The 19,238-nt window shown below is 39.4% G+C and overlaps 1 protein-coding gene across 3 annotated transcripts in view; it reads left to right on the top strand.

The window, feature by feature from the left end:
* LOC125425936 (toll interacting protein) overlaps positions 1–19,238 on the top strand; it is a 48,643-nt gene that overhangs the window by 15,612 nt on the left and 13,793 nt on the right. For all 3 annotated transcript variants that reach the window (XM_048483751.1, XM_048483750.1, XM_048483749.1), the window contains exons 2-5: positions 10,229–10,378; positions 13,076–13,258; positions 15,041–15,193; positions 17,464–17,554. In XM_048483751.1, the coding sequence (XP_048339708.1) occupies positions 10,229–10,378; positions 13,076–13,258; positions 15,041–15,193; positions 17,464–17,554 (577 nt within the window). The remainder of the gene's footprint in view (positions 1–10,228; positions 10,379–13,075; positions 13,259–15,040; positions 15,194–17,463; positions 17,555–19,238) is intronic.

Raw genomic sequence — 19,238 nt, 5'->3', positions numbered from 1 at the left:
CTCCTGTATCTCCGGCTTTGCCTAGCTCTCGCCTCTGCTTGGCTACAGGAACGGTGGTAGCATTTCTGAGAATGCCACCTTGGGGGGTCCCTGGACTTCAACCTGTTTCCTAGCAGCCTAAATTTAGCTTCCAGAACCTTCCGGCTACATTTCCAACAAGCCTATGGAAATACTGTCAATGGACCACAACTGCTGACTCCACCCCAGCACTGTCTAAAAGCTCTATCTAGACAAAAGCATTGACATCCATCAACCTTCAAGCACCAGGCAGGCAAAGTCACCATCGGCCATCACGCCTCTCTACAAACGCAACTCTCTAAATTTCCTAATGATCGAATCACCCACTACTCTAGGAGCCCCCCACCTCCTCGGGATGGGTATCACTCAGTGCAAAGAGGATAGCTTGATCACCAGTTAAGGAAAGAGGATCTCATCTTAAGGAGCATCTTTCCCCACCTCAGACTGGCACCCTCCGGTCTCAAGACCCTTCATTCTTCATTTTATTATCTGAAGAGATGTCACCTTGGGAGATGGGACCCGCTGTTAAGTCCTGAAAGCCTCGCCTCTGTCACCCTCTCTGCCTCTCTCAGCTTCTCCAGGTTCAAGCCACCTTGGCTTAAACGAGCATACCGCTCCCTTTTGAGTGCCAGGGAGCTCATTGTAGCGGCACACCCACAAACTTCTGTCCTAGTGGCGGGCAGATAGTCATACATGTGGACACTCAGTGTGAAAAAAACACTGAAAGCCCCCATCCCCCCCCTGCTGGCTTTCTCTGCCTTCATATCCTGATTTGTTTAGATATTTAAATATTAAAGCTTTTGAGTCAGTGCCCCCCTGAGCTATCTGCACATACCATCTGTCAAACATGTCCTTATTCATTTAAAAAACAAAAAAATTAAATTAAAATTGGTTCCAGAGACTGAACTAAAGCCCCACCTCTCAGGAGCCCAGGACAAAGAGGAACAAGAGATGAACTCTGTTAACCCCTGTTAAGCCCCACCAGCCTTCCAGATTCAGCAGCCTCAGCTCACAGGAGCCTTTAAGCAAAGGGAGAAAAGAGAGATAACCCCTAAGTTAAAATACATACAATTGTTTTAAAAGCTGTGGCTTTGAGAAAAGCCCTCCAAAATGAACACCAGCAGGTCACTCTGCTCTTCCTGGCCAAGTCTTCTTCTCCACTGCTGCTACTCCTCTCTGCTGGTTCCAGAGACTGTTCTTTTATACTCTATACTTAAACTGTTCTTTTATACTCTAATTCTGTTCATGTACATATTTTCATATATACTTATTTCTTTTTACCTTAACACTGCAAATATATATATTTGCCTATATATATTTGCCTATACACACACACGCATATACACATATATACACAAATACATATATACACATGTATTCACATACACACACACACATATATATATATGCATCCTTATATTTTTCTTTAGATTGGAAGAAATTAATTAAAGGTTGCCATACATCCACAAATTTTCTATTGTCTTATTTTTAAGTAAATTTGAAAGTTTATCATATACTGCATACTCCATAAGTTGTGATAGCCAGTCGTCTGTTGTAGGTATCTCCGTTTTCTTCCATTTCTTGGCAAACTAGATCCTTGCTGCTACTATCATATATAATGTGAACACTTCAGTTTTCTTTTCTATTTTCATATTAAATATATTAAGAAGAAACATTTCCGGTTTAAATTCAAAGTCTATTACAGTTATGGTTTTTATCATTTTATAAATTTCCTTCCGATATTTCTGGGGTATTGTACATGACCACCAAAGATGAATAAATGTTCCTTTTTGTTTTTGACACTTCCAGCATTTGTCTGAACTATTTTTTATAAATTTTTGATAGTTTACTGGGATATAAATACCAACGGTGAAACATATGGTAGTTCTCTTGTATTCTAACCACTTTTGAAAAATTAACTCTATCTTCCCATGTTTTTTTCCCACGTCTCCAGATCTATTACCCTTCCCACATCCTACACCCATTTTATCATAACATGTTTCACCTGTTCATCAATCATCTCTGTTTGAAGTATCACTTTATATAATTTCTTTATTGCTCCTTTCGAAGTTTCTTTTAATATGTTTAATAACACCGAGTGGCTTAAATCAAACTTTATTTTTTTATCTGATTCAAATTTTCCTTTAAGTTGCTGATATTGAAACCAGTGACACTCTTGTCCGTTTATTTTAATCTCTTGTCTATTTTTTAGGATGTATTCTCCTCCTACAGCTTTAATTATGTCACTGTATTTCAACGAATTGTATATTTCTTCTGAACCCATCCTAATAGCCTCTAATGGGGCTAGCCAACCTGGAGTTCAGTGAATATTTTTTTCCTGAATTCTTCCCAAATTTTTAATATTGATCTTCTTATCTGATATTCCATGTCTGATGTCTTATATTCTTTCCCCTGAGCATACCAAACATAGTGATGCCAACCATAAAATAATTCAAATCCTTCTAGGTCAGGGGTAGGGAACCTGCGGCTCTCCAGATGTTCAGGAACTACAATTCCCATCAGCTTCTGTCAGCATGGCCAATTGGCCATGCTGGTAGGGGCTGATGGGAATTGTAGTTCCTGAACATCTGGAGAGCCGCAGGTTCCCTACCCCTGTTCTAGGTTAAGTAGCTCCTTATCTTCCAGAAGCATCCACTCCTTAAACCACACTAATCCAGTGGCCTTATAATATAATTCTAAATTTGGAAGACCAAGACCACCTCCCTTTATATCATCACATAAAATTTTTATCTTATTCTAGCCCTTCCTTTCCCCCATATGAATTTTAACAGGTCTTTCTTACATGCCTTAAAAAAACTTTTTTGGGCCTTCTATTGGTATTACTTGAAACAAAAAATTCATTCTAGCTAATATTGTCATTTTAATCAATGTTATTTTCCCAATTAGTGATAAATTTAAGTTGGCCCATTTTTCCATTTTTGTTTTTAAGTTTTTCCATGCCACTTTATAATTATTTTCTAATAATTGGATATTATGTTTGGTTAAGTTTATTCCTAAATATTTTACTTTATTTACGGACAAATAATTTAATTCTGTTTCTATTTCTTTCACCTTTGTTTGACAGTTGTATGGTGTAACCATCAGTATTCTACTTCAGGAAACTTCTTCCATGCTTTTCAGTCCCTTCTTGCTACCTTTAATCTTGCTGAAGTCCTGAGGCTGTTAGGATCTTCTGCTTCTGCTAATTAAAATTTATGTTTAGATGGAAGATATGATACTTAGATGGAAGATGTGACATTGGAGGACATGACTAGTGCTCTACCATCTTAAAAAGTTGTAGCCTAGGGCCTTTATATTTCCTGACATATGATTCTTTTTGTGAAGACATGTATTTGAAAGACTAGTGAGGTTGAACACACTGGGGTATAACTGCTACTGCTGTTGCCTTTTGTTAGAATCTCTAATCGTAGTGCTTCATTTTATGTGGAGCAAAGTTGGGAGAATGTTAGAGCAGGCTTTTCATGTCAGCTTAAGTCATCTTTGTCTTGTGGTATGTTAAAGTATAATTTTCACCTTTTTAACAAATTAAGGCTCTCCATCATGGGATTTCTTTAACCCATGTCTATCAAAACTATTCCACAACTCAAATTTAAGTGGATCTTAATATAATTGTATTATGCAGGAATTTTATTTTTTGAGCCAGAGCATCACAGACTAACAACTTTCTTATTTTCTAAGAGGCTTAGAGACAGCTTCTACTCTAGAGCTGTGGCTATTCTGAACTCTATGGCTTTGTGTTGATGTGTTTGGGGCTGTGTAGGGATGGGTGGAGGAAGGGGAAAGTGAGGATGGCGTGTGAGTCTGAAATTGTGTGCATCGAGGAATGCTGCTATAAATTTCGTTGTGCGTGCACAATGACAATAAAATGCTTATGCTTATGCTTATTATCCTTTGTCAGAATTTAAAGAAGTGATGTTAATAAAGGAAGACTTCCATAGAACAGGGCTCGACAGTTCCTGGGTGCCAAGTTGCCATTGTCAGTCCAGAGCACTGGAGGCTCTTAGTGGATACACTGTATTACAGTGTGGAACAAAAGGAAAGGGCAGCGGGGGGAGTCTGTCCTTAGAAGGAATGCAGAAAGGGCTGATTTGATTCTAGATTATGAGCTCTGCTGTAAACAGAGCTCCCACTCTGAATATGCTTAGCAGCAGCAATGTCACTGTGATTGGTGGAGTGGGCAAAAGTAATAGACTTTACCACAAAGTGTGGGAAGAAGGACAGAGAATCCTGGCCTGGCAAGGAGGAAGCAACAAGTCTTTCAGTCTTCAAGCCAAGTAAATTCCTCTGAGCCCATATGAATAGGGCGGTGTGGTGGTGGAGGAGAGAGAAACAGTTTAATAATCAAATAAGTACACTTTCAATAATATCAGAATCATCCAGAGCACAAAAAAAGATTGAAAGATTATACTAATTATATACACTGGATTTTGATCCAGATTTACTGAATCACCCAAAGTGGGGGCACCAGTATGAAGTCTGTTCACTCCTGTTCCGCCTCAGACTCCATGCTAGGGTTGAAAAGAGAATAATCCTTGGGTATTTTTCTTCCTTTCTAGTTGCATAGGGTCTAGTGGCAGCCACTAGCCTACTCAGTAATATTAACTTAAAGAAAAAAGGATTTAGTGACCATAAATTTATGCTGTATTACTGTGATGGACTGCACAGATAAATAAGGTTTGGAAGCGCAGCCAAAAATGAAGTGTAGTTACAAATGGAGGAAAAAAAACTTCCATAGGAATTGAACAGCTGTTCTGTTGATTGGATAGGGTTTGTGGAGCAAACCAACTAACAAAAGGAGAGGAAGCGAGCTATCTCAAGATGTGTTGATTATTTGAATTGGATTACTGTGTATTAACATCAACACCTATGTGTGAAAATCTACCCTGAGGGTATTAGTCAAAGAGTGAATCTGATCTGAAATAAGGTAAATAAGAAAGTGAGAAGAGAATAACCATTTTACTTAGATAATGCTATGTCTAAAGAGACTCCATTTTGATTGCTGGAAAAGCTTACAGGAAAATCTTGTTTTCGTCTTTCTCTTGTTTTTCACATAGCTTGGAAGCAGGTGCATGTAGATAGAGATAGGCTGTACCATCACCAAGGTCAGATTATTCATTTTGGGAATTGAGTAATCTCCAATTATTTTCAGCTGGATTCAACTAGTCAGGAAGAGCCCAAATTGAAAGTTTCAAAAGGCCGGGGTAATTTGCTCATCTTCCAAAGAGTTTTTACTAACTTGATACCTGATTGGTTAATTGGTAGTTATTTGGTGTGGCCAACATTTGCCTTAAATTAATCCCAATAGAGTCAGCAACCATATTTCCTTTGTCTTTGGTCTTTTTTGCCCCTACTATCGTTGAAGAGACTTTTATTATGTTTTCTAGCCAGTATTTCTTTTAGATTAGAAAATACTTTATTGTTTTATTGTGTATCTGTATCTGTACCTTATGATTCTATGTTCACTGCCTATTTGTAAAGCTGTTATTTCACAATCTTTCTTTTAAATAAAAAAATTTAAAAATTGCTTTGTATTTTTGAGTACTGGTTCAGAACCCAGGGCTTGACATTGCTACCCCAAGGGCCTGGACGGTGGGCCCCAAGGACCTGGACGGGTCTTTGACAGTTAGCGTATGCTAAGAGCAGAAATATACAGACCAGAGAACTGGAAATTTATTTATTGGTCAAGATAGAGAGACTTTCTACAGGGACCATAAATAAAAGGATGATGTGAACATATCTTCTGGGAGATAGAAGAATTCCTAAGCCAGTTAAGAAGGGAATTATACTCAAAGGAAGATTCCCTGCCTAGTGTGCTAGTGACCTGCTGAAGTTAACTCACTTGGAAGATTGCTGACAGTGAGTGCCTAACAGTGGAGAGGCTGTGTGTACTAGCCTGTTAGAGCCCCGAGTCTTTTTGAATCCCTAAGTCAGCAATACCTAAGAGTAACTCAAGGCAAAACTGCACCTTAATGTGAAAGATAACATCTATGTCTAGAACTCGGGCAAATATCATATGCCACAATGGCCTGGCTGAGAACTGTCAGATACTGGCTACGTATCCACTATTTGCAGGATCACTCCAGTTTGCTACACCTCATGCTTTCCGACTATGCAAATTCTAGGTGGCTGAAACTAGTTGAGGGAAAAATCAACGCTCTTGGCTTTTCATTAGAGTCGTTAGGCCCTCTTTCCCTATCAGAAGCATATAGCTGCTTGAAAACTAAGCTATTAGGAACAAGAGTATCGGGATATGGTAACGGCTGCGAGGAAAACGTGTTCCCCCCTGACCCTGCTTATTCCAATTGAGCAAGGACACATGGCCAATTATTTACATTGGATCACCAACCCTAAATTAAGAAGAGCCTTAACACTGTGCCAGATTCAATCTAATGCCTTCTATGCTGCTCTATGGCGAGATATCAACAAATTGATAGAAGCAGAGGGGAGGCTATGTCCATTGCAACATGGAGTCAGGTGGAGACACTCGATCATACCCTCTTTCATTGTGTAAGGTTTGCAAAAATCAGAATGTCGCAATCTGCACTTATCCCATTTCTGTATAACAATCTAACCGGTGCTCTTAAGTTACCTATGCTTTTGAACAACATGGATCCCACAGTGTGCGAGAATGTAGCAAAATTTCTGCTAATGATAATAGACGTAAGTCTAGATGAATACCAATCAATGTCTATGTATTATGACCACATATAGCCAGCAGTAATTTTTCTAGCTTCTGTCAGTATCCAATGACGTTTAAGTGAGTCAACTTAGCTGAAAGAATGTCCTATAGTTACAGAAGGACCATGTATATATTTTAGTACCAGTGTCTATGACTGTGAGCAATGGTGGGCAGGTTTTGTATGCTTGTTGTGTATGTTTATTTTATGCCAATAAAGGCTTGTTACTTACTGATAACATCTAAGAAACTGAGAAACCCAGAAAGCTTGATAAAATCTTCTGACTGAAACTTGAGACTGTACTTCACTTATTCTTGCCTGATTTCCATCTTCTGATTTTCTTCATTATTCCATCTTTGCTTGTTCAATCTTTTTGAACATCTTCATCTTTGAACATCTTTGCTTGTTCAATCAATAAATGTTCCTTTTAATTTATTTAAATCTGCCTCCATTATCTGGAGCCATTTTAAAGGGATTTGTTCCAAAAGAAAAAGGCATTCTACACCTTGGGTGGGACAATATTAGAACTATAGCCTGAAACTATGACACGTTACCAGAAAGTTTACTAAGTCCCAGGGAGCCTGTAAAGAAAGTGTATTTTAACTTATTATTGTATTAAACTGACATAACTGTAGCCATATTTAAATGATTCCTAGAATCTAAAATTCTGTCTGTTCATTTATTGTAGCAAATGCAGCTGCAAGGATGTGCCTTTCACCAACCAAGGTCACCAAGACCTCTAAACAAGTTAATTGGGAGAGCATTCCTTCAGGTGTCTGTAACTGATTTCACCTGCGAATCTTGAGATAATGACCTGTGCTTTGGCTTAATTAGAGGGGCGATCCCATTGGTTAGAATGTATCACATGGTTAGAGTTTGGCTATATTAGTTTCAATATGTTATTGAGAGGGATCTATCTGTCTATCTTTTGACTGGCTAGTCTGTTACCTCTGTTATGCTCTGTTACACTGCATCTGGAATCATTGCTTTGATTGACCTTTGCATTCTTTTGAACTCTGTACCTGACTTCAACAAATACAGCTTGCTACATGGAACAAAGGCAACACAGAAAATAAACCTCTCTGATTGGATTCTGTTGGGACTCTGCTTTGTCATTTTAGCCACTGCTGTTTTCCAGTTTGTTTTTTGTACCGCTTTCACCTGCTGTTATCAGTGCCATTGATCTCTTCCTTTTTTTAAATACATCAATAAATATTCTTTATTCCTTGTTTGGGTGAAGTGTTTGATTCAGAGCAAGAGCCCACACACTATTTGGCCCTGAGTGAGTACTTCGGAACCTTGAAAGGACCCAGAAGGAAAAGGCAGGCAAATCTGCTCACAGTGATAATAAGTTGTAGAGTGGAGTGGCCACAATTACATATTTTTGGGTGTCAGGGGTTCTTGTTTTTGTTAAAACAACAGGGCTGGCTTGCTGGAGCACATTAGTTTCATCCCAGTTTATTTACATGTATCTGAATCAAATGGTGTTGGTTTTTCTAATTACACAAAATAGTCAATGTGCGTGATACTTTACAGAGTGCGAGAAGGCAAGTCCATGCCACAAGGAGCTAACAATCTAAAATTTGAGGCCAAGAAGTTCACAAAAAGATGGGAGAGATGATGGAAGTGGGACAGAATCAGGGAAGGATGTGTATTCATGCCAGTGACATGTACATGGCCTGCTTCCTGTAGGGGAGGAGATCTAAGGAGCTCTACAACAGTTTTCACAAATTTTCTAGGGCTATGCCTTTTCAGGGAAACATCCTCACATGCACAGAAACATTTTGCATTCCAGCTGAAAGATGAGGAAGAAGCCGCTTTCCCCCTTACTGGGGAAGGCACTCCAGAGGTTTGGACCAGATGCAGTACTGCAGCTGCTCTTCACAACTATGATGTTCTTGCTGTAAGCATTCAGACCCTTCTCATTAAGGGGTGCCACGAAGGCACAGGGGCCAAAGGCAGGCATCAGAACAAGTAACTGCTCCTCACAAAATGGATGCGTCTCAGGGGTTTGGGGATCTATCTTGTGTGTCAACTGTGGCCAGGAAAGTGGTTGGCCACTGAACTTTTCCCCTAGACCCAACGTGTGCCTGGCTGGGCAGTGGGGCAAGCTAACCCCCACTCAGCATTATTGGTGCCCATCCCAGTAATCAATCATTCTCTTGGATCCCAACAACTTATCAAACCTCTCCTATCTTTTTGTAGGAACCCTGGAAAAATCAATCAATTCTTTGTCTCTGGTTTTCCTGCCAGCTTACCATGCCATGTATTTATACCCATTTTGGGGAGTAAATATCAATCTTTTGGCCATTTATAGTCTGTGTATGTTCTGTACACACACACACACACCCCAAATGCTTGTGGGCATTTCTTTTTGCTCTTAGAAAGACTGGTCATTTTCTTCTTCAGCACTGCTTTCTCTGGATAGCCCTTCAGGACCGGTAATTATCACCCATCTCTGAAATCCTAACCAACTTCCTCCCTTTTCTCTTGGTCAGCTCTTGCATTCTTTGTGTGTGTATGTTCATTGATTGAATTTTTTAAAATTCTGTAATAAAATCTTATTTTTATCAAACAGCTGCCTGCTCATTTTGAGAATTTTTATCCACACAGAAATATCTTGGTACACATAGGTTATGGATCCCAGTTACTCCCTCTCACTCCTTATTTTCAGCTAATTCCCCCCAACTAAAGTGAAGACTACCTATTTAGGGCAACACTTACCTCTTAGAGTGGCACATGACCTGCTGAATTTAGGATTGCCAGTGGGTATGGAGGAAAATGGCCTGTCTCTTTAGTGGAAATTTAATACGTGGAAATGAACTGTTGAAACTTACTGTGGCATGGAGGTGTGTAACATCATGTGATAACAGCATCTCATTTATCCTCAATTAAAGGGACAAGATGTTTTTCTCCAGACTAGTTGACAGCCCCATTCATGACTTAGAAGCAACATTAAACTTGCTTAATATGACAGATTAAAAATTGTAATTGGGTTGGGTTAGGCTAGGCTTCTTAATTTGGGACTGGCTCTAAGTCCAAAGAACATTTGTCAAGGTCTGTCAGAGAAAGTCAAACATTCTCTGCCTAAATAGAACAGGTTTAAGAGATAAGATCTTTTCCTGGTTGGTAGTTTCTTTTCTCACCAGAGGGGGAAAAAACTTGTTGGTAATATAAACATTGGATGTATTGATACATATATGTTTTCTTGAGATTTGTGTATAAGTGAAATAGTTATGATTTCCTGCAACAGGTTTACGTTCCATACTGTAAAGTTCATACTCCTCACAAGTTAAGTTGAAGAACAGCAGGAAAGTATTTGAGGGAGTGCACAGAAATGCTGGGTTGAAAGTCAACAAGAAGTTTATGAGAGACGGCTAATGGTGAGAAGCAGATTGTTAACAAAGAGATGAAGAACGGAATCTATGCAATGTTTAACGAAAGTGGGTGGGAGAAGGCAAGGCAGATCAAGGGGAATTTTAATCTAATGTATGTACATTCTTTTTCTACAGGTGTATATTGGCGAACTTCCTCAGGATTTCCTCCGCATCACCCCAACACAGCAGCAACAGCAGATACAACTGGATGCTCAAGCAGCTCAGCAGTTACAGTACGGTGGAGCAATGGGCACTGTTGGGAGACTGAGCATTACTGTAGTACAGGTATTTAAAATAAATATTTTAATGGGCTAAATTTTTGCTTCCTGCTGATGCTTTGAAGGTAGAGCTTTAAAAGCTTTGTTACCAAGACTGCTATTCACAGAACTTGGTAGTAGAGTGCCTAATTAGCGGTGGGTCTTTTGGAATCGACCAGGCAGCACACAAAAATAAGGGCTGCTTAAGTTCATGACTGCATAATAGTAACATCTTTCTCGTACAATGAAAGGAAGAAGAAGAAGAAGAAGATTTTATTTATGGTTAATGGCCAAATATCAATGAAAGGAATGTGATTAACATATGGTCATTATTAGTGCATTTTAAATTCTCTAACTTTGGGTACTTAGAATGCATATAAGGGTTTAAAATAAAACTCTGCATCTAAACACAGTATTTACTTGCATGTCAGCATGTGAAAGCTCTCATCAACTTGAAAAATTAAGTCGGTCTGTTGTCATTTGAAATTATTGTAAGTACATACTTGTAATTCCCAAATTGTTCAGTGAAGGGACTTCAGAGACTTTGGAAATGTGCTACCTAAGGTACATTTTGGGCATTCATACAATGAGGAAACAAAAACAGAATCTTTGCCAAATCTGTTGTGAAATCTTTCTCAATAGTAGTTTTGACATATTATCTATTACTGGTGGAAAAAAATTACCTGGGCTCCTGTTCCTGTAAATTATGTCCATATGAAAGGTTTTGATAGGCAAACAAACTGTCAAACACTTCGCACATAATAGATAAGGCACTGCTTTAGATACATATTGCTAATAAAAGGCACGTTCTCTGCAGCCTTTTAATATTAAATACCAGCAATCTGTTTCCATACGGATCAGATCTCTTTTTTTGCAGTGTCCGACTGTCCTAAAATATTTCCCATTGCCTAATGCATTTTTTTCCTGGCACCATCAGTATCTAATCCATACACTGAGATCCTCTAATCTACACCCATCTAACTGACCCTCCACATGGAACCATCAACAATTCTAATCCTGTTACCTCAGAAGACCTGAACTGTAGCTTCCAGCCTAGCAACCCAAACTTTTCTGTGATGATTGTATGCCTGTGCTTCCTAAGTCTGTAGGTGGCCATGATCTCTGACTACTTCCGCACATTACCCACCAAGCAACATTTGTCCCAGGCTGGCAAATCACCATGCAGTTAAAATGTCTAACACAAATCTGCTTCGTAATTACTATTTTTGCAACAAAAGTCATCAACAGCAAACCATCAAACACTGAAATAGAAGCCTAAAATTTGCTACCTAAGTTTCAACATGATTTTACTACAGCAGCCAAAAATGTAGCCACGCACAAAATGACTTGTTTATCTTAGTAACCAGAATGCTTAGCAACTAAAGAGAGAAAGTCTTCCTTAAGCAAAGAAAAACTCAGTTCACCCTGAAAATTGCCCTAAAAATTCAGGGCAATCAAAAAAAAAAATACGATCTATAGAATCAATCCTCAGGCCTACCTTTCTGCATTCCTAACATCAGATCCCACTGCCAAGAGCCCACGTTCCCCAGCCATAGACATGTATGGATTCACCAGCTGAAGAATAGGTCATTCCTCCTATGTAACCTGATCCTTTCTTACTCAGAGACTCTTGTTCTCATGGAGGCAGAGGACATCTTGTCCAGGTGTTTTCCTTCACCAGTTGCAGGGAGTACAGGAAAAGCTTTTGTGTCACTTTCTGTAGTAGCCTGAGGAGCCATTTTCTCCCCGGTATTTTTCCTGTCTATGCAGGGAGTGCATGATTTCTTCTGGCACCTATAGAAACTCTTTGATTCTATCTGTTCGTGTATGTCTTTGTTTCACCTTCCTGTCTAGTGATTAGCTCTCACCCTCTCCACTCCAGGGAAAGAAAGAGAAACTATTCTCTGCATGGTTCCCAAGCCAAAAAGAGATCTTCCTGCCAAAAACCGGCCACTAAAATGGCATTGGGCTCATTCTCCCCAGTGAGGGAGATTTTCACCCCCTCTACAGCTGAGGCTACCGGAGCCTCCTGGGCTCACAAACTGGCCCCTTCTAATAGTGTGGGAAGCTCCCAACTCCCCCCCAGCACAGAAGATAAGATTGCATCCTCTTCCAACCACCATGGAGCGATCTGCATGCAACATAGCAGTCTCCTGCAGCAAAAAACGCTGCGTTTCACCAATTTGCCACAGAACACCTCCCAAGGGCTTGTCTCCTTGCGGCAGTGTTCAGACAGGCACCTCCAGCTCCCCAAAAGCTATGGAGTTCTCAGAACCTGAAATGGTCCCCTCCAGGCAGCCTTCTCCATAATCTGAATGTTTTAACTGTATGTATTTTGGGATGTTATAGCCAATGGCTCAAACAATGAATACTACTTGACTTGACTACTGTTACACCATGTGTAAGATTGATCTCTGACTGCTTAGAACTTTAAACCATGCACGTAAGTGAATGTACATGTATTCCTTGGTAAGTCTGAATAAACTGAATGTAGTCCAGAGGTCTGCAGGAAGATAGATTGCATTTAATTCAGGCTAATATAAATTATTAGGCAGAAAATCTTGATTTAATTATTGATTCTGATCAACTTTGTCTATAAAATTGTACCTTCTCACTAGTTGATATAGTAATTAAAATGTTGTAAACATCTGAAGGACATAAAGGTTTCAGTTTAGGAAGTGGTACCAGTATGGCTTAATTCCTTTTTGTATGTTTCTTTCCTTAGGCAAAATTGGCAAAGAACTATGGCATGACACGCATGGATCCATACTGTAGGATACGACTTGGCTATGCCGTTTATGAAACTCCTACAGCTCATAATGGGGCCAAAAATCCCCGATGGAACAAAGTTATTCAGTGTACTGTTCCCCCTGGGGTGGATTCTTTCTATCTTGAAATATTTGATGAGGTTAGATCAATACTCACTTTAAAGAAGTTTTACACTGTTTCAGTGTTCCCATGCTTATCTGTGGGTTGCTAAGAATGACTTTTAAGTAATGGAGAATTCTGTTGAGATATAATTTATGGAATTCAGTTCATCCCAGGGGTTTTTAGTCTTTTGGACCTGAAGGATAACTACTGTAGTGTATTCTTCTTGCCTGAGGAAGTTATTAGAAAAAGCCTGCTGGATCAGACCAATGGTCCAGCATCCTGATCTGTACATCAGTCAACTAGTGGCCCTGGAAGGTTAATAGTGCAGAGGCAGAGGTCCTCCTTCGCTTCCACCTCCTTGACTGCCTCCCTAACAGGGGTACCTTGGGGTTTGCTGCCTCTGAATGTGGAGGTTCTCTTCAGTCACCAGGGATAGTAGTTGCTGACACATATATGTGTCCAACCTCTTTTTAAAGCTGTTTAGGCTCATGGCCATCACCTCTTCCCTGGCAGTAAATTGCACTGTAGAATTGCTTAGTGACTAAAGAAGCATTTTCTTTTGTCTGTTCTGTTGCCCAGTAGTTCATTGGGAGTCCCTCAGTTCTTGGATTTCACCATCCTGAATAATTTGGTAGCATCTGCAAACTTGGCTACTACATTTCTCACCCTAATTCAGTTTATCTATCTGTGAAGCAGAGTATAGGAATCAAAATTGGAAGAAGGCCTCGGTCTTTATTCCCTGTTGCTGGGCATCCAGAGTACATGATTGGGCACTGTGATAGGATGCCAGACTACATGGATCACTGGTCTGATACATCAGGGTGGCTTTTACATTCTTAAATTACAGTGGAACCTCGGTTTTCATTGGTAATCCATCTGAAAAGAATCAATGAAAACCAAAACTGATGAAAACCGAGGCAAACTTTTCCATAGGAATCAATGTAAATCCAATTAATCTGATCTAGGTACTCCAAAAACACATTTTTTGGTGAATAAACATAGTGTTTAATGCTGAAAACAGTAACAAACAATAACACTAGGACCAGCTTCAGAGCCAGTGGACCAATGTCGCACCAGAAAGCTGTCCAAAGAGGTCCGTTTCTAACGCCTCTTTAAGATTTATCTGAAATGGTGCAAGACATTGTCATTAAGCAAGTTGCAGACATGGCTTGCAACAGCTTTGTCCGGGTGATTTTTCTCCACAAACCCCTGCACCTTACAGCAAATCAATGAAAACCGAGACAAATTTTTCGCTGAAAAAATCAATGAAAACCGAAACCGATGAAAACTGAAGTCAATGAAAACTGAGGTTCCACTGAATTACTTTCCTGTTTGTGGTCTAAGTCTTGATGTTCTGTAACATTTCTTTTTATGAATGGTAACTGTCTCCCTGGAAGGAAAACCAGTATGATTCAGAGGAAAAAATGTGCAAGAGAGTCCTTGCACAAGATTTCGACTGCATGATATTAGTCTACTGAGTCGCCCACTGGTGGAGATTGCTGCTTTTGGTAGAATGGGTTGGTAGAAAACAGGGGTGTTCTGTATGAATGTTACTTGATTAATTGTGCATTTCTGCATAATGTTATGGCTGTCTAAGCACATTTATTTTGATGGGCTTAAGACTGAAGTATCAGTTTGTAGGATTGCACTGCAGTGTATTTGCTGTGATCTGATTTCAGCTGTAGCAAAATAATTTTTTAAAAGGTATGACAGTGATGCTTGAATTTTAATCCCTTTTAAGTAATTTTCCTTTCTTTCTTTTTTGGGAAAAGCTGTGAATTGTTAAATTTAATTACTTAAATATCCTGTTATCTTTCAGCGAGCTTTTTCAATGGATGATCGCATTGCTTGGACACACATTACTGTTCCTGAATCACTGAAGCAAGGAAAGGTAGAGGATGAATGGTATAGCCTAAGTGGAAGACAGGGAGATGACAAAGAAGGAATGATTAATCTGGTCATGTCTTATACAGTAAGTTGAACATAGTAGTTAGTAGTGGATGATATGAATTCTGTAATGATTGAATGAGGGGGCAGACTCTTGTAGAATCTGAACAACTCAACTGGTATCTTTTTTTCAACTGAAAATCCATTTGAAATATTGGAAGAGAAAAAGTAGATGATTTGTGGAACACTTCTCATTTTCTCTCATTATCTTTCTTTGCATACTGTCTTTCCTTTCTCCCCACCTGCAACCTTATAGCCTCTCCATTCTCTCTCTCCCTCTGTGAAAAAGCTGTGCTTTTGTACGTCCTCCAAACTTCAACTCCTTCCTTCCTTCCTTCCTTCCTTCCTTCCTTCCTTCCTTCCTTCCTTCCTTCCTTCCTTCCTTCCTTCCTTCCTTCCTTCCTTCCTTCCTTCCTTCCTTCCTTCCTTCCTTCCTTCCTTCCTTCCTTCCTTCCTTCCTTCCTTCCTTCCTTCCTTCCTTCCTTCCTCAGCACCCTCTCTCTTTTTGTTTTCGCCCACTTAGTTTTTTCTGCTCTAACCCCTCTATATTCTCTTCCTCCACTCCACATTTGCTTCCTCCCCCCCCACCCCTGGCTTTTGACTGATGGAAACCAAAGTGCAGAAGGCTTGGGAAGATTATTGTGGTTACCTCGCAGTCCCCAAGATGACCAGTGAGATTTCAGAACTTCGTCTCATGAGATTTCATGAGGCAGTCAACTTTCAAAGCTACAGATGTTGATTCTGTTGTTTTGGTGGGAGGTTAACCCCTTATTTATTTTAGATTTCAGATATTTCTGCATTCCTTGGACTTTCTAGAGATTTGTAGGAAAATGTTCCTATATATCCTTGACTCCACTGTGGATTTTTTGATCCACACTTCAGGACCCAGCTCAGAATGAGAAATAATTATGAAACAGATATACATATATCCAAATGATGGGGAGGCTCCTAGGTGACTTCTTAAGGGATGTAGTTTGATTTTTTTTGTTTCTCCACACAGGTTATTTGCTCAGTCACTCCTTGTGTAGAATTCACAACTATTAACCTTTTTCTACATTTACAGAGTACTTTAGGACTTGAGAAATACATGTACTCTGATGTACTAAAGAGCTTTTAAATCAGATTTCCAAATTACTTTGAAATGTGTGGAAAATAAATAATCAGAACAGGCTGAGGTTATTTTAAGTGCAATTAATAAAAGTTTCAGAATTGTTTGTGGATCCTACTTCTCACTTAAAATTATTTGTTTGAAAACCATAATACTTTGGCTTGGATCCAAAGTTGCATACATGGAGCTCAGCAAGAGGGGCAGAAGGCCACCCCACTTCTGCTGGCACAACAAAGATTTGTATCCACACTGCTGATTTGCTTGCTTACTTGAATTTAATGAATGTTACATTTATTTCAATATTTTGTATTGATCCCCCTTTTTTGCTGTAAAGTCAGCTAACTTATGGTGGAATTTTCAAGGTGAGAGGTTTTCAGAGGTAGGCCTATTATGCATGGAGCGCTTCCAACACTCCACCCCTTCAGTGCCTTCTCAGAGGGATCTCCTCGCTTTTCCTTGTTTACACGTGAGGAGGTGCCCCACTGCCTGTGGCAGTTTGCCTGTCCCCACTTCTGGGTTGCTCCCCTGTCTAACGCAAGATTGAAGATTGCCAGCTATTTTTGGAGCCCTTTAAACATCATGTCAATATTCCTTATATCGAAATTGTGCTGGCTGCTATCATTATTTTTGTTTTTTTTAGGAAAATGATGCCATCGATCCCTGCGAGGAGTACAATGATAGCAGCCTCCACAATATCTATATAAGGAAGACTGAAAACTGGAGATTTGTAATTGGGGGGTGGGGGTGGGGAAAGGAATTGATGAAAGTATCTCACCTTTTCCATTGATTGAAAATGTTGTAAATGAAGTTTATATGCCCCACCTTTATTTCTGAGAGGTATAACTTTGTATGCAGATGTTATTCAAGAAGTTCCATATTTTCCGCATTTTATGCTTTTTGATGCTTAGATTGCCTAGAATTTCTCACAAAAGCTTAGCTTGATTTAGGAGAGACTGGTTTATTCATAGTTTGTAATAATGCCCTTGAAATGCTAGTTAATTCAGGAACACTTTTCATGGAAAGTGGTTCTTTATATTTACTGGCACCAGAAAATTGTATGCTGTGCTCAGCAGTACACAGTAACTGGCAGAAGTTGAAAAGGATTTTTTGCAGGTACCTTGCTGCTTGGTTTATGCTCCTGGAGTAGTTTCCTAAAACATGCATTGTCTGTTATCCTTTGAATCCAGTCCTTACCTGCTGCCATGATGATGCAACCACAGCCCGTGGTCCTGATGCCTACAGTGTATCAGCAAGGAGTTGGATACGTGCCTATAACAGGTATGTTCCCCATCTTTCTTTTTAATGTGAGTTTTGAACAACACCGATCTGGAGAACAGCTAATTATAAGCTGAGTCATGTTCTCTAAGGTATCTAGATTTTAAAATGAAGTATGAAACTTTATAGTTTAAAGATGAATTTAAATGCTCAGTCGGCATACAAGTGACTCCTGTACTGCCTCTAACAATGTAATAAAACCGCCATTCTGTATGGTATATACATTCATTTTTTTATAGCACTTGACTAAGTCAGGAGGTGCTTCCAGTATGGTCTGGTCATGTTTGTCAGTATATTGATGACTGTTAAACTAGAGAGCTATGACTAAGAAAGGAGAGGATTGTGAATGGCCCCTGTGCAGCCAAGCTTTTTCCATTCTCTTTGCAAAGTTGTGAAGTTACTCATGCCACTGCCACTATAGTGGAATTCTCCTTCCATTAATATTCCAAAAAGATTGTGCACAGCCTCCCGTGACTTTCTCCCATAAATCTCTTCCAGTCATTCAATCCCAAAATTCTTTTGATACTGCTACTGGAGAATAATCTATTGTAACAATAAATAGGCAATGAAAATGTTTTGTTTGAACCTGGAATAGGCAGTATTTTAATTTCTGCAAAGTCTGGAACTTGTTGGCGTATTTTTGTTGGTGTGTTTCTCAGAAGAGATGGCAGTCTCTCTTGTAGATAAGAGCTAGGGCACAACAGGAAAGCTTATTGGGCTATGTGCTTATAGAAGGAAAAGAATTTGTCATGACGGCATTTTTCACTTTTGAGATGTTTGCAGTGAGCCTGTATATTCCTGTATTTTCCAGACTTCTAGTATTTATTTATTTATTTATTTTATTTATTATTGCATTTCTATACCGCCCTCCCCCGGAGGGCTCAGGGCGGTGTACAACACTAACAAACAGACAATAAAACAAGATAAAAATAAATTAAGACTTAAAATGCAGCATTCAAATATCAAACCTTATTTAAGTTTAAAAAATAGTAGGTGTGGTTCACTGTAAAATGTATTAAAAATTAGAGGAATACTTTTATGGTGACATCTGATTGTGTTTAGATTTCTTTAAAAGACAATGATTTGTTGTTGTTTTTCTGTTCCTCACTTCCAGTCTCATCGTTTTTACAGTATTTAAATTAGTTAACTGTAAGTTGGTTGCCTCTCCAGTGAGGAGGCAACTTTTGTCTTAGTTGCAGTTGACTTGCAGGAGCCAGCTGAGCTAAACTAGTTGAGCTGAACTAATCACCTGGTGGTGGATGGGACAACCTTCTCCATGGATTAGGAATTCTGGATTCACTGGAACCTTGAATTATGGTGGCACAATTTGGGAATTCCTGATATATAACCAGGCAGTTCCTGCTGTTGTCCCACATTGCTGCTTCATTTGTAGCATATTAGTCTAAAAGAGGGATTTTGCTTGAGTGCCTCTTGAAGGAACTGAAGAACATGTTTCAAGTCTCAAGCTCCAGAAGAATAACTGTGTTAGGCTAGGCTGCTGCAGTTAACATGGACTCTTACAGACCTTTGAAGACTAACATTTCTTGTGGCATAAGCTTTTTATGGGCTACGGATAACTTTGTTGGATGTGCTTATGATTCTCTGATAAGCAGAGGCAGCTTACATTTGAAATCACATGTAAAAATGTTACCACCATTATAGATGCCACAAGTATTCCATTGGCATG

This window comes from Sphaerodactylus townsendi, linkage group LG02 (assembly GCF_021028975.2).
Source record: "Sphaerodactylus townsendi isolate TG3544 linkage group LG02, MPM_Stown_v2.3, whole genome shotgun sequence".
NCBI classification, from domain to species: Eukaryota; Metazoa; Chordata; class Lepidosauria; order Squamata; family Sphaerodactylidae; genus Sphaerodactylus; species Sphaerodactylus townsendi.
The sequence above is the reverse complement of the archived record's forward strand: the minus strand, read 5'-3'. Positions and strand labels throughout refer to the sequence as shown.